General features: G+C 42.6%; 1 protein-coding gene across 3 annotated transcripts in view; it reads right to left on the reverse strand.

The window, feature by feature from the left end:
- The window catches only part of HIBCH (3-hydroxyisobutyryl-CoA hydrolase), a 62,828-nt gene that overhangs the window by 33,364 nt on the left and 13,504 nt on the right, over positions 1-15,960 (reverse strand). For all 3 annotated transcript variants that reach the window (XM_040971858.1, XM_040971859.1, XM_040971860.1), the window contains exons 3-6: positions 13,647-13,787; positions 10,914-10,998; positions 2,162-2,242; positions 61-113 (exon numbers count right to left, since the gene is read on the reverse strand). In XM_040971858.1, the coding sequence (XP_040827792.1) occupies positions 61-113; positions 2,162-2,242; positions 10,914-10,998; positions 13,647-13,787 (360 nt within the window). The remainder of the gene's footprint in view (positions 1-60; positions 114-2,161; positions 2,243-10,913; positions 10,999-13,646; positions 13,788-15,960) is intronic.

Raw genomic sequence — 15,960 nt, forward strand, 5'->3', positions numbered from 1 at the left:
AATTCTTATTTTTAATTCAATTCACTCACACCAACAAGGGGAGCAAAAAAATCTACTTACCCCACCCATTGTAATTCCATCAATAAGTGCAACATACGGTTTCTGGCAACATGCTAAAAGAAACAGAGCTGAAATTAGTTGCAATGTTTAAAATATTTACTTTTATCAAAAATAATATGAACTCTTTTCCCAATATTTTTGCAAAAAGTATCAAAGATGGCTAAATAATGTTTAAGTCAGTTTATATATATTCTTCCTTGTCTATTCATTATCATTTAATAACTCAACTTCAATTTGAATAAAGGCTTTTTATAACTCAGCCACTGACAAATATAATTACCATCTTCCTTTTAACTCACCAATGTTTGTATACACAATTATGTTTTAAATAATATACTTATGTTCCATGCATCTAAAAAGTATCTGGGTGCCTGGTAAGTAATTCCTTGCAAAGCCGGTATCCTGTGTTGGAGGGCTGTGTCAAGCCCTGGCTGCTCCACTTCCCATCCAGCTCCCTGCTGATGTGTCTGAGAAAGCAGAAGATGGCCCAAGTGCTTAGGCTCCTGCTACCCACACAGGAGACCCAAACGGGTCCTGGCTTCAGCCCACACTAGTGCTGGCTGTCGTGACTATTTAGAAGTGGAGATTCATTCTCCTTTTCCTTCTCCCTGTCAAACAAATAAATCATTTTTTAAAGTATCAAGATACATTCCAAATGGAGCCTATAGAAACAAACCTAGACTGTGATTTAGAAGGTCTCGGTTCTGGTCTCAGTTCAACAGGGCATTAAATGACACTCACAGATGTGCCATCCACGGCTTCACTCCCCAAATGGCTGCAATGGCTGGAGGTGGGCTATCAGGAAACTTGGAGCCAGAAGCTTCTTTTGGATCTCCCATACGGGTGTGGGTACAGGAGCCCAAGCACTCAAGACATCCTCCATTGCTTTCCCAGGTCATAATCAGGTAGCTAGATCAGAAGGTGATCAGCCAGGACATGAACCAGCACCCGTATAGGATGCCTGCACCACAGCGAGAGGATTAGCTTACTATACCACCACACCAGCCACGGAACTTAACTTGAAACACATGTTTGATTGAAGTAAATGCTGTTTCACTGCCAATTAAACCTGAAACCTTGTCTACAAAGAAATATTTGTGCTTGCAGAATTAGAAAACATGCTCTGAATTAGAAAATGCTCTGAGCCCAGCACAGTAGCCTAGTGGCTAAAGTCCTCACCTTGCATGTACTGGGATCCCATATGGGGTTCGTGTCACCGCTACTTCCTTTCCAGCTCACTGTTTGTGGCCTGGAAAAGCAGTAGATGATGACCCAAAGCCTTCGGACCCTACACCTGTATAGGAGACCAGGAGGAGGCTCCTGGCTCTTGGTTTCGGCTAAGCTCAGCTCCTTCTGATGTGGCCACTGGGGAGTGAACCAGTGGATGGAAGATCTTTCTGTCTCCTTCTCTCTTTCCAATAAAAAATAAGTAAATCTTAAAAAAAAAAAAGAAAGAAAAGAATGCTTCCTTCTATAAAGAAAACTGGGACCTAAGTTCTTCTTTTGCAAGACAGCCAAGTGTATGATCAGGAATCTATATTTATCTTTCTTTCTTATTCATTTACCTACCTACTTATTTATTTGAAAGGCAGAGTCACAGAATAAAACAGAGAGCTCTTCAACCATTCATTCTCTTTACAAAAGCCACAATGGGTACGACAGGGCCAGGTCAAAGCCAGGAGCATGGAATTTCATCCGGGTCTCCCACATGGGTACCAGGGCCAAAAGATTTGGGCCATCTTTCACTGCTTTCCAGGCACATTAGCAGTGAGCTATGTCCAAAACAGAGCAACTATAACTCAAACTGGCACTCATGTGGAATGCTGACACTACATGCAGCAATACATCCACCACACCACAACACTGGCCCCAGAAGTCTGTATTTTCATATCAACTGTAACAAATAGCAGTTAAGTATAGCCTACTTTAACACTAAATGGTAACTCTCATGGATACACAGAATAATTTAATCCATTTCTTTAAGCCAGGGACACAATAACAGTTTAAATAAAATGCAATCAATAGATACTCTTAACAAATTACATTTTCCATTTCATTCCTCAATTCCTTTTCCAAAGCATGTAGCAGAACACAAACATACCAACAGCATTGTTCAACAAATATTCTTCTCTGAAGAACTCTTGAGTCAATTTCTGTTTTGCCCTTGCAGCTTCTGCGATCACTAAGGAAGGAAAAGAATAAAATTCAAAAAAAAGGTATTTTCCAAGGTGTACCTAAATGGCCTCCTGGTTAACACATTCCTTCAGACACCCACATCCCGTAGCACTGTGTTTGATCAAGTTTGCGCTCTGCTTCCAACACGAGCTTCCTGCTAAGGTACAGTAGATGACAGCTCAGTTACAAGTGCCTGTCTGCTGCAGAGCTGCCTGCCTGCTTGCTGTCTGAGGGAAAGCATACACTCACCTGGTGCCAGAAGCAATCTGTGCACTGATACTGGGACAAACTGTGCTTGAGTGTGAGTTAGCTTTTCCTTTATATTCATGGACTTACTATAAGTTTATAAAACTTGTATAAAAATAAATTGATATGGTTAAATTACAAATTATATGTTGCTATAAATTTTCTTTTGACTTCATTTTGTCCTGCACCTTAACATTTCCTAGATATGTCTTTCCTTCCATAATATATTGCAATACAAAGTAAATTAATGTTCATATATATAACATCTTCCACCTGGTTATATAGTTTGACCTTATTCCTTTCAGCACAACACATTTATTGAGCCCCTACTATGTACTAAACACTGCTTCATATGCTGTACACAACAGCAGTATAAGATGGCTGACCCAGAGGTCAGACAAATGAGAATAGGTTCCTAGAACACACTTACAGCTACATAGTTGCTTATCTTAATTGAAGGATGGGGTGCTGTGAGAAAGACTCCCTAGAAGAGGTAAGCTTAGTTCAGCCTGAAGAGATGGGCAGGAATTCTGAATCAAATGACAAGAACCACCACTTTTTTAAAATTCTGCCTCTTCCTCCCCATTCAACCCTTATCATTCTTCTGTTCGTAAAATCACATGAACTCCATCCAGAAACCTCTTGTCAGATCTCTACATCACATATCACACCAGACTTGACTTCCAACCCATGCACTGGTAAGAAGTCAACCTCCATCTCTCCAAGGCTCCTGGGGCAGACCAGAATTTGCCATTCCCCCTCCTTTTCTTCCCACGGAGGGTCTGATTTGGGCATCCTGTTCCCACATGTCCTGGACTAGGAACCCCTGGCCTGAACACTGGGACCCTGTCTTTCCTACTGTGAGAAGGTTCTATCGCAGCCCACTCTTCTCCAGGGGATGACTCAGAGGCGAGTTCCCAACCCAAGCCTTATTTTTGCCTGCTCCATAGGTACTGAATTTTCTCACAATCCTCTCAACTTTCCCTGGCCTGTCTCCCAAAAGACCTGTTGGCCTTGGGACCAAAAGGGAAGACAAAATCGAAGTGATTAATTTTCTTCTGTACTACATCTTGGCTTCAATATAAATTGGGTGATGATTCTCAGTGGCCAGAATTTGTTACGCTGGATTTCCAGATTGCTAACAACCTTAACACATTTTACACAAAGGAACAGCAAACGGTCAGAGGCCTCTTAGGGTCGGGCTTTTTCCTCCTCTGAGGTCACCCCTTCAACTCCTGCTTCTCATTTTAAGTTTTCCCCATGGAGAAAAATAACTGGCAACCCTCCGTCCAATTCTCTGACCACTGTTCCTCTTCACACCCTCTCTGTGATCCTGACCCGGCTCAGGTTCTCATTGAGGGGGAGAAACCCTTCAACAAACCCTTCACCTTGCCATTTCTTTCTTCTTCATACCTTCTTTGAGAGCCCAACGCAACCAACAACCCTCCAGGCCCCTTCAAATCTCCACCCGCTCACTTTTCTCCCAATGTATCCCTGACTCCACACCTGATCCCCTTCCCTCTCCTTTTAACCACTCCCAAGGTGTACAACCCCAACATGTCTCCCCCTCTCTAGTCAGAATCCATGTCCCTTTCTCCTTAATGGGCCTGGTCAAATTGAAGAACTTAGTCTCATTCTCAAAGAAACACTCCAAATATCAAAGAAGTTCTTTGCTTGACACAGCCCTACAGTTCAACTTCACAGAATCTCTATTTTATTCTACCCTGTACTCCACTAAAGGAGAGTATCTGGTACGCCGCCAAACAACACAGAGTTGAGTTACAATGCCAAACCCCAGGGAGACACCCAGAGGCAGTGTGGGCCATCCCTAGAGCTACACTCATCCAACCTAGAGACCTGGGAGTGCAGACCTGAGACCATACTCCCTGCCTCTTAAAAGCTATGGTTAAAAACAGTCATAAGCAGGACAACTATGACAAGCTTTGTGAAATCATCCAGGGGCCTGAAAAAACTTCCCTTCAGGCCCCATCTTACAGAAACGATACCAATTCCAAATGGATACCAATTCCAGAGGACGGTTGTTCTTACACTTCCAGTTTAATTCCTATTGGTCTCAGACACCCAGCACAAGCTCCAGAAACTAGAGGTTGGCCCCCAAATCCTCCTGAGAGAGCTCATTAATATGGCCTTTTGTGTCTTCAGTAATAGTGATGAAGAACAAAAAGTCCAAAAGATGACAGTACAAAATTAAAGCACCAGATTCTTGCCTCTCTTGTCCACCAAGCCCTAGCAAACCAAGTCCCAGCCTTCCAGGAGCCTGTTTCTGGTGTGGCAATTCTAGACACTGGGCCAAAGCCTGCCCCCATCTGAGCCTTCCACTAACCTGTATCTCAACTGCAGACTGAGGGGACACAGGAAAATGCACTGTCCAGTGGGAGGGGGAGCATCCTCCATACTTGGGACAGCTCTCTATTCTGTCACCTTTAGCATAGAACATCTCATCTCTGTTAAACCGAACAAACTGAGGAGGCCAAAATTCAAGAGCTGCTGCCACTGACACATCCATGGACCGAAAGCTGTCTGGCAAGTGTACCTCCTTCTTGGCGGATACTGAGGCTAGCTCAGGCATTTTAAGTGAATGTTGTGGCCCACTCTTTCCTTCCTCTGTCTCTGTTGTTAGCATGAAGGGCCTCACTGAAACACTGAGCAAATTTCTCCTTTTCTAGAATTTATTTATTTTGATTGGAAAGTCAGATTTCCAGAGAGGAGAGACAGAGAGGAACATCTTCCATCTGCTGGCTCACTCCCAGGTGGTCAGAACGGAGCCAATCCAAAGTCACGTATCCCACACAGGTACAGGGTCCCAAGGCTTTGGACAATCCTGGACTGCTTTCCCAGACCACAAGCAAGGACGTGGAAGGATAATGGAGCAGCCAGGATACAAACTGGCACCCTTTTGGGATCCTCGCAAAAGCAAGGCGATGACTTTAGCCACTAGGCTGCCGTGTGAGATCCCCCACTTCTTTAGGATGCTCCTTTGGAGATACTACCCTCCCACACACCCTGCTCGCTTCTCCCCAGCTCCTGCAACCACATTTTGGGCAGACGCCTCCTCCACCAGTTTGGAACATTTGTCTCTGTTCCTACTGACAAAATCCACATTTGTCCTCTTCATCACACAATAATTTCTCCCCATTGTTCCATCCCAGGCCTCTTCTCTCTTTTCCATTATCTCTTTGCTCAACCCTGTAGTATGGGTTATATTCCTCCCCATAATCAACACCAACCATACTCTTGTTCACATCTCCCATAAAGGATTCCACAAAAGCTATTATTTTCTAACACCATTTAAGTCCAGAAGACTGTAAAAGCCTAAAGCCAATCATAAACTGCCTCCTCCAGGCTCACACACTTATCCCTACCCACTCACCTCAAGCACATCTATACTTCCTATGAAAATGGGAAAATCCAGTGGCTCCTTCCAGCTAGTACAAGCCCTCTGACACCTTAACTTTTCTGTCCATCTCACCTACACAACTGTTCCTAAGCTGTATGCCCTCCCCGCCCTATTTGCTACTTCAAACCAAAAAGTTCCAAAACTTACCTTCTACCAACCACTACAAATGTGGTGCTCTCACAAACTACAAGACCTTCTTCAGTTCTTCTCACCATCTGCCACCCAAAATCTGCACTCCATTCTCCTCCAGCCCACTGTCACCTTTCATCACTGCTCCTCTTTCAACTGAGCAGTTCTTCTTCCTCTAGCTTATCTGAGTCCCACAAACCCCAAGCCTGTCATATGTATCTTGACAACTCCCTAACCACATTTCACCATCCCACATTCAGAGTCCTCTAGCCCCTGACTCACTTACTCATGGTAGTACCTTAGCTGGATATATGACATTCAAGGGATACCATGATGGTACCTTCTTCTCAAGGGGTCACTGAGGCTTGACACTTGCCTAAGGACAAACTACTGGCTTTGACATGAGCCCTGACTTTTGCAAAGGGTTAGAGCATTAATATTGACGCAGATTCCCAATATGTCTACAACATCTGTTCCAATGCCAAGATATGGCAAGGGAAGCTTCCTGAGTGCCCAAGGGATTCCTGTAAAATGGTTCTCCTAGGTGTTGCCCAATCATCCATAAAAGTGGTCAATATTCATTGTAAAGGACACCAGAAAGACAATTTGTTGGATGCTAACAACCAAGCCAACTTAACAGGTAAAATGGCAGCCCACAGGATCTCAGTCCCGTTATTTTTCTTCAGCCTGCTTCCCCTTTACTCAGAGATCTCTCAATTTCAACAAGGAGCCTCCAAGGAGAACTCATCAGGGTTTCTAGATAATAAACTAATAGTTCATTCTTGCCTCCATGTTACCTTTCTAAGAAATCTTTACTCTGTCTTTCATAGCCAAACCTCTTTATCATCTTTTTTTAAACCACACATACACCTGACCCCTACTATACAGGAAACCTTGCATACTGTATAATAAACATGTAACATCTGTCAGACTGTTAACCCCAACCACAGTATTGGAGCATTCCCACCCCCCACTCATCAGGCCTGTGGATTACTCCTGGGGGTAAGATTGGCAGGTTGACTTTGCCCATACACCACCAAGTGAAGCAGATACATTACCTTCTGGGTATGATGGGCACCTTCTCAAACTAGGTGGAGGCTTTTCCCTCCTCCGTTTCTACTATTAAATACTGGGTGAAACTCCTTCCTTTGGCCCTATTAAGAATTAGATCTCTTTTCCAGAAATTCTTCATTCTCAGCCCATTTGAAATTCTGTATGGGAGACATCCTCTTCCACCAGACTTCCCTCTCTTCCATTCCTTATATCCTCTTACCTTTCCTTTTCTCAGTGAAATGTGTTTTCATTTACAGATCTACGCAGACACACATTTCCATAAACCATACTCTCTATCTTCTCACCATTACCTTCCAATTGGTGACTGGGTCAATCTTAAACAAAATGAGGCTGCCTTAAAGCCAGAATGGAATGGGGTCTGTAAGTGATACTGATCACCCTACTACTGCTGCTAAACTCCATTGAAATTAGTAACACCTGCTCCATACAACTCCACTCCCACAGGACCTGGAACACTCAAGCTGACCTGCTTCCCAACACCTCCCAATGAACAGCACTCAAGTCCCTGGAATCCCTGACTTCAGCAGATCCCTCAGATAACAGAACAAGAAAAAAGGTGTGACTCAACTCCATTAGTCCACCTCCTCAACCTCTCCTAGAAGTGTTGGCTACAGTGTAACATCATCAGTGATTACACTCCCACTCCAATATCCTTGCTCACCTTTCATTTGTCTCTTATGCTATAATGCACTGCCACTCTACTATTACTGTTTTTCACATTACTAAATCTTCAATCTTCACTATAGGACTAATAATATAAATCACCCCAACCAGCTAGACCAGCAACAAGAATGTCTTTTACCACTTTTTTTCCTTTTGTGGGATAGGATGCTTTTGTGCTGTCTACTACTTCTAACCCGGTGCCTTTTTGTGTGTGAAAGCCCCTATAAGCCTCCCATTAACACTCCCCAACAAAACCCCTACATATCTCTCATCAGAGAATCCTCTCATCTATTCTTTGAATAAAGCCCCAGCATTTCTTCATGCTGGATTTATATACTTCACTGAAGGACTGGCAAGCCTCCCCATCTCCAATCTGCTGGAATAAGGTCAAAACTCAAACCAAAACTTTTGTGATGGCATCCCTGGAACTACATCTCCTTGGAGTAAGTAGAACATCTATCAGGTCATAGGCAGTTCAACCTTTTATACTTTTCCTAGGCATTTTTGCATCATCTCACTGGTCAGTCCAGCTCCTTTTTACATTACATGTCTCCCTGACCCTCTTTCCATTGTCCCACACACCCTGTAACCTGTCACAAACCATCACTTCATTTATTCACTATTTATACCCAGTAACAGCAACTGCTCTGGCAAATGCTCACCATATATAAGAATCCTACCTAAGCTCAAACCTTACTATCTTATAGGATACACAGGACCAACAACCCAGAGCATCCTTTGCAGCATCAGGTATACATTTGTCTTCCCACCAAATGCACAAAGAAATGTACTCTCCCTTTTCTGTCCTATGCTACAGGCCAAAGTTTACTTCCCACACTGTCTACTGGACATATGAGAAGGGATTTTGGACTTAACCCCTTGGTAACCATGCTGGGTATTCTGGTAGGAACTGGGATGGGAACAGCCAGACTCATAACTTCAGTAGACCAATCCAACAGATTTGCACAATTATTTCTTACTCTCTAAGATAACACAAATGATCTAGCCCGACAACTGACTCACCTGTAAGACCAGACAGACTGCTTGACAGCAGTGATCCTTCAAAACAGCCAAGCACTGCTGAAAAAAAGGAAGGCTCTGCCTCTTTTTTACATGAAGAGTACTGCTTTGACATCAAGAAATCAGGTGTGGAAAGGGAAGGACTGCACACATAAAAAAGCACACTAATGAAATCTATCCCCAACATGGCCTTGCATCATTTGTACTGTTTTTTTTTTCCCACCATTACCAATGCCTACTATCTCTTTTTCGCCTCATAATCATATTGCTTTTATTCTTACTATGTATAACAACATATTTCAAATGTTTTTAAAAAGCTTTATTTTTTTATTGGAAAGGCAGATTTACAGAGAGAAGGAAACAGAGAGGAAGATCTTCTATCCACTGGTTCAATCCCTAAGTAACTGCAACAGCCAAAGCTGAGCCAATCTGAAGCCAGGAGCCAGGAGCTTCCTCCAAGTCTCCTATATGGGTGTAGGATCCCAAGGCTTTGGGACATTCTCTACTGCTTTCCCAGGCCATAAGCAGTGAGCTGGACAGGAAGTGGCACAGCCAGGACATGAACCAGTGCCTATATGGAATCCTGGCACATACAAGAGAAGAATATAGCTGATGAGCCATCACACTGGGCCCTCAAAAAATCTTACAGGAACAAATGACTGCCATATCTGAAGCAATCACATAGAAGCATCACAAGATTGATTTTTTCCAATCACTCCAATCCAAAACACAGGGACACCATCTGCCACCAGCAGGAAATAGCCAGAGAGAGACCAGCGTCCCACCTCCTACCTATCCTAAGAGTCAGGAATAATGGATCATGGACAGGAACACCACTGTCTTAGAGCTGTCAGCTGAAGTCCCACCTCAGGTGCTAGCCCAACTCCATCAAGCATGAAAAGCCCATGCACATCAGCTTAGCACCAACACCCACCCATTGAGAACCATACCAACCCTAGCCTGTAATAAAACAGCGCTCACCACCCTCATCAGTGGTGGGTCCCTTTCTGATTTGTCTCCAAATGAACCTGCCTGGCTGTATTGATGCAGGAATAGTTCACAGAATCAGCTAAAATCAACAAAGTAACCTTTGCACATTTGTAAATGGATGAGACTATAGGTCGACTCTTAGAGGAAAGGCTAACTCCACAGTGAAAAACAAGCCTTAAAAAGTATCTACAGTCACCAGTAAATCCAAAAGCAATCCCAGTAACAAATCCGTTGTATCAATTAACATTTTCACTAACCTGTAATTTGTAAAACTCAGTTACTTCAAATGTAACAGGTATTTAAAATTACACCCTAAATTCAACTTCTGAATTTAGCAAACAATAGAAATCAGTGCCTTAAAACAAAACAAAACCATGAAGAATAAGAATCCAAAGGGAAGAGGGGAAACCATCCCTGGATATACCAATTCTAGAAGAAACAAAAGTAAAAATGTACAAAATCTCCAGCATTTTTAAAAGATGAATATGCATCTTTTAAACAATAAGTTTAAAACGACAATAAGTACATGACTTTGGTCCTGAGAACACACAGGTCATTTCTATTACATGTATACAGGCAGACTGACCTGACCAATCAGAAAATTACAGGGAATTTCTCTTTTCATTATTTCACCATGTTTAAACACATATTTTTAAGAAAAAATGTTATAAATAAGTACACTGAAGATTCCTGCATTGGGATTAGGAATGATAAGCAAGCACATGAAAAATTACAGAATTAAGTACAAAAAGGTCACATTTTGAGAAAAGCAAGACACTCAACATGGTCAAACTGTCAGGTGATGGAACAGAACTGTTGCACATCAGCCACTGTGAAACACAAAGTAGACCCACGCTGGATAAACCAAATTGGGATATTTTGTTTGGATCATTCATGAAGAGACAAAATAACTGAATTTCAGCAAAGCACATGGGCAATAAAAGGGGGAAATCTGTTAGTTCACTCATTTTCTAACATCAATTACAAAAAGTCTCCAAATTATTCTTTAACTTTGATTTAACCTTATGATCAAAAAATCCCAGAGGGCAAAGCAAATCTCTATAAAACACTGTCAATTCTTTTCAGTCAAAAGTAGGTAAAAGATGACATTTAACTGAGGAAGAAAACAAGTCTTTACCTTTGATATCGCCCCCAGCACAGAAAGCCTTTTCTCCAGCTCCCTTGATAAGGATCAGGAAGGTTCCAGGATCTTGCTCCCATTTCTATCCAAATGTAAAAACAGATGGCATAAGCATATTATAAATACAAACTAAGTAAAGACATATCCCATATACACTTACAGGCTTTCACATACATGTGTGTATATACAGATCCTGTTCTAAAGCACAGACAATAGAATGGATCCCATCTGTCCACTCATCATTGAAGGAACTTTATTTGCTTTTCTGAGATGAAGTAGTGGCTATCTCAACAAGGTTACTAGATGATAAGGATCCTGTAACCCAAATTTCATGACGACATTTGAAATCTCCACCATTATTGAAGACCAAGATAAATTTGGGTTTAACACTGTTACATATAAACACCAACTTGGTAAACAAATCAGCCCAAAGACTGCTGATAAATAAGCAATAACCTTTCTACGGAGGTGATACAGAATGCTGTTCTAATGAAAAAATGCATAAGAACACAGTGAAACCACTTACTGATCAATTATGCCAGTGACCTGGGGTTGGTAAGGATGGCTTATAAATAAGCAGGATGAGAGAATCAAAAGCCAATGGAGGGATGAGCATTTAGTGCAGCGGTTAAGTTGTTGCTAGCATTGCTCACATCTCATATCAGAGTAGCTTGACTTTGAACTTCTCTGTTTCCAATCTATTTCTGTTAATGCACATCCTGGTAGGCAGCATGAATGGCTCCAATCCTTGAGGCCTTGCCACCAACTAGGAGACCTAGACAGAGCTTCTGGCTCCAGGCTCCAGTCTGATCCACCCCTAGTGATTGCAGATGTAAGATCTTTCCCCATCACTTCCTTTCAAACAAAATTAAAATTAAAGAAAAGGGGCCAGTAGAAATCGAAAAGTTTAGAAAAATGGTAGAAATGACAAACTGTTAACCAAAGACAGAAAAATCAACAGGGTACACGCCAGCTGGGCTAGACTGCAATACTTGCTAGCAAGTTCCAGAACTGGGTTTGAGTCACATCAGGCTGAACCAAAGTACTACCTGACAAAAACCTCAAGATTTCGAGCTGGAAGCAGGCCTGGTAGAACTGTGGGCACCGCCTTGCTAGGCTGTAGTTCCTGTTAGTGAGCAGCAGAGTTAGGACTGGGGCAAGCAGGCTATATGAGGCATCAGCCAGGTCTGGGGGTGGGTCAGGTTGAGTTAGGCTGCAGTACCCATGGGTGTATACAAGAGTTGGAGAAGATGCAGGACAGGATGGGCTAGGGCACAGCAATGCCAGCGTGCACAAAGACCGGGGCTGGGAGTGGACCTGGTGGGTTTGTTGGGGATTACCCTGACTAGGTCTTGACACCCACTGGTTTGTCTAAGAACTGGGACTGTAGTGGGCTGGCCTGGGCAAGGCCACAGCACCAGTCTTCTCATTTGAGAGATTGGGCTGGGGGCAGAACTGATCTGGCAGTTGCATTCACTGGTATGTATGTTGACTGTTGTAGGTGATAAGATCAAACTTGACCTTGCACAGGCTGGTGTACAGAAGAGTCAAGTATGAGGGTACCTCAAGTAAGTATTCTTGGGAGACTCTCCAACCAAATCCTGGCCATTGGTAAAAATCACAGGTTTTGTGGTCTGACCTCAGAGTGCATGAATCAGGACTGAGGCTGCTCTGTTGCTGATCCCATGAAGTAGAAAGCTTGCCCAAATGCACATGGAGGACATGACAGCCAGTTAATCTAGGCCAGCAAAGGATGCCAAGAGCCTTATCAGAGGATGGAAAGTGGAACAGGTTGGACAACTTTCCTGGCCAAGCTTTGCAGCAACTGTCTGGGTCTATGGATGCACAAAATTGGACTTGGTCAGCCAAAAGACCAAGAAATATTTTCCCAACCCTGGTGCAATAACACTTAATGTCTCAGAACTATCAAAACCACTCAGTTAACAGCCTTGGAACACTCTTCTCCACATGAAGGGCTCTAAGATGTCACCACATAACTGTCCTGATCCCTAGGTGCTGATGTAGTTTGACAATAAGGATTGATAACCTCCCCTTCCCCCAAAGCAGACACGGGGCAAAAATGGAAAAGAAAGGAACTAAGGCATTTTCTTACCCACCTTCCTCCTTGCCTCAACTCTCCTCTCCCCACCCTAGTCTGGGGCCCACATGGGCATGAAACTCTTAATTATGTGAACCATATTAAAAATTAAATTTAAAAAATTTTAAAGGTCAGAGAAACAGCCAGGATGTTGTGACACAGAGGGTTAAAATGGCATTTCATATCTAATGCTGTTTTAAGTCAGTTTTTTGCTGATGTACAAAACTTGAACCCCTCACGTAAATAGGATTCCTGGCTCCTGCCTCCTGGCTGCTGCAGGACCCATATTTGGCTGTTGTTGCCATTTGGGGAATGAACCAGTGAATGGCAGACCTCTCTCACTGCTCCCTCACCCCAGTCCCATAAATTAAATATTGCTTTTTAAAAATGCATAAATAAATAAAAGGTCAGAGAAGCAAAGAGTGACAGAAGATCTGTAAAAGCAAGTGGAGAGAGGTATCTGAGTGTGAGGCAATTAACTCCTTAGGATCAGCATGATTGCCAGAAGTCCCAAAGATCAATGCAGTTTGAGCCAATATCCCCGAGTTCCAAAACTATAGGAAGAAATGTTCTACTGTGGTATACTTTTGTTGAAAGATTGTTAAACAATTCTTAAAAAAAAATTCACAAACCTTTAGCTGTGGATAAATCTGCCGAATCATATCAACATTCAGTGCATTTAAAAACTTTGGTCTGTTTAGGGTTATCACTCCTGCACAACCTTTCTTTTCCAATATGACATCTCCTGCTGCATCAGTGTGCTTAGACATTCTCTGTATAAACCAAAAACAGATTTCACATTAAAATTCATTAGGTTTTTGTCACATGCCAACATTGAAACATACATGATAAATATAAATAATTTCCTTCAATATGAATGGACTTTCCCTTCCTTCCTTCCTTCCTTCCTTCCTTCCTTCCTTCCACAGTCTTTACAAAATAACTAATAATTTCTGCCTAGGCTAATAATACCTAAGTTATCTTGCTTTTAGCAAGATAATAATTATTATTACCTATAATAATAATTTTATTATTACATTATATACAATTATATATTAATTAGATAGTTTTATAATAAAATTATAATTATATAATTGATAGTTATGTCATTAATTATATTATATTGTTGTAATAATTATTATCATTATTATTATTATTACTTATTCAAAGGATAAACAGAAATAGTAGGCTGTTTTTACCTTGACTCACTTTTGCTACATAGTATATTGCAATTCCACATCAGTATAACATCATTGACCAATACAGTCAGTAACACTTTGAACTAGGAGATAGGACAACTCTGTGAGAACACTAACATGTAAATCTTAGTATTCCTTCCTCCCTTACTCCGAACTTCTAGGAATGGGAAACACAAACAAAATGGGAAAATGTGCATCTTACAGCCCTTGTTGTGGCCTAGCACATTTGAGTTCCACCTGCTCCACTTTCGATCCAGCTACTAATGCACCTGGGAAACCAGTGAAAATGGTCCAGGTTCTTGGGCTCCTGCCACTTAAGTAGAAGGCACAGACAGAACTCCTGGCTCCTGACTTTAGACTGACCCAGCCCCAGTTAATCTGGCCACTTGGGGAGTGAACCAGCAAATGAAGTTCTGTTTCCCTCTCTCTGGAACACTGCCTTTAAAATAAATATTTTCTAGAAATGCACATCTTTCCCAGCTTTAGGCAGCAACCTAAGTTGCTTTGCACCTAGCAAGGGAAAAGAGCAGCCAGCTGACCGGTACTCTTGGCCCGGTTAATGCCAACTCTGTGCTGACTACATCAGTGTGCCAGCATAGTTGCCTTTTTTTAAGATCTAGGGGGAAGAGAAAATGCCTGTCATGCCATCATGGGCACACCCCAGCCAGGCAACCCCACTTCCATCACCATAGCCTTGAATGAACTGGGGAGAGATGAGCATGTAGTGCTAGAGACTGGGAAAATGGGGTCAGGGATGAGTTGGGATGGGGGCCGACTAAGAGCTTGTTTGACATTTGTAAAATGATTTCTGAAGGCTTGACAGATTGAGCCACTGCACCCACAGGTAATTGAGGGTGCTGAGATTGGGTAGTTCAGAATGAAGAGGTCAGAAGGCCTCCCTGTTTCAGACCAAAACACCCAACTGTACACACAAGAACTAGGGCTGGGAACGGACTAGGCCAGGGTAGATTGCAGCACCAATTGGTACGGGTCTGGTAGGGGTTTGGGGCAGACTAAGCTGGGCTAAGCAGCAGCCCCTGCTAGCACATGTGAGAGCTGGGTCTCGGGACAAACTCAGTAGAGGCTCATAGGAGTAGTCCCAATAGGTCCATTCCACTAAATCCTCAATCTCCAGGAACCATACACATGCTTGCATTGGCCTTGGAGCACATACTGTGGGACTGGGCCACCCCTACTGCTGACCCCATGTAAAAAAGATAACATATCGGGATACACATGAAATACAGGACAGTTGGGCCTAGCACAATAGCGTAGTGGCTAAATCCTCACCTTGTATGCACTGAGATCATATATATATACATGGCATCAGTTCCCAGCTACCCCACTTCTTCTTCAGTTCTCTGCTTGTGGAAAAGCAGTAGAGGATGACCCAAACCCTTGGGACTCTGCACCCATGTGTGAGATCTAGAAAAAGCTCCTGGTGCTCAGCTTTAGATTGGCTCAGCTCCAGCTGTTGCAGCCACTTAAGCAGTGAACCAGTGGACAGAAGATCTCTCTCTCTGTGTCTCCCCTTCTCTCTGTAAATCTGCCTTTCCAATAAAAATAAATAAATCTTAGAAAAAATATAAAAAGAGAGAAAGAGAGAGAGAATAGCCAATCTCTGATTTAACAGAGGACCCTAAGTGCCTCACCAAAAAATGGAAAGAAGAACAGTTAGAACAACACTATGGGTCAAATTCTCCACAAGCATCTAAAGCTATGAACACACGGAAACAGCAGCTGGAAA

This window comes from Ochotona curzoniae, unplaced genomic scaffold (assembly GCF_017591425.1).
Source record: "Ochotona curzoniae isolate NIBS_2020 unplaced genomic scaffold, NIBS_Ocur_1.0 contig_2210, whole genome shotgun sequence".
NCBI lineage: Eukaryota > Metazoa > Chordata > Mammalia > Lagomorpha > Ochotonidae > Ochotona > Ochotona curzoniae.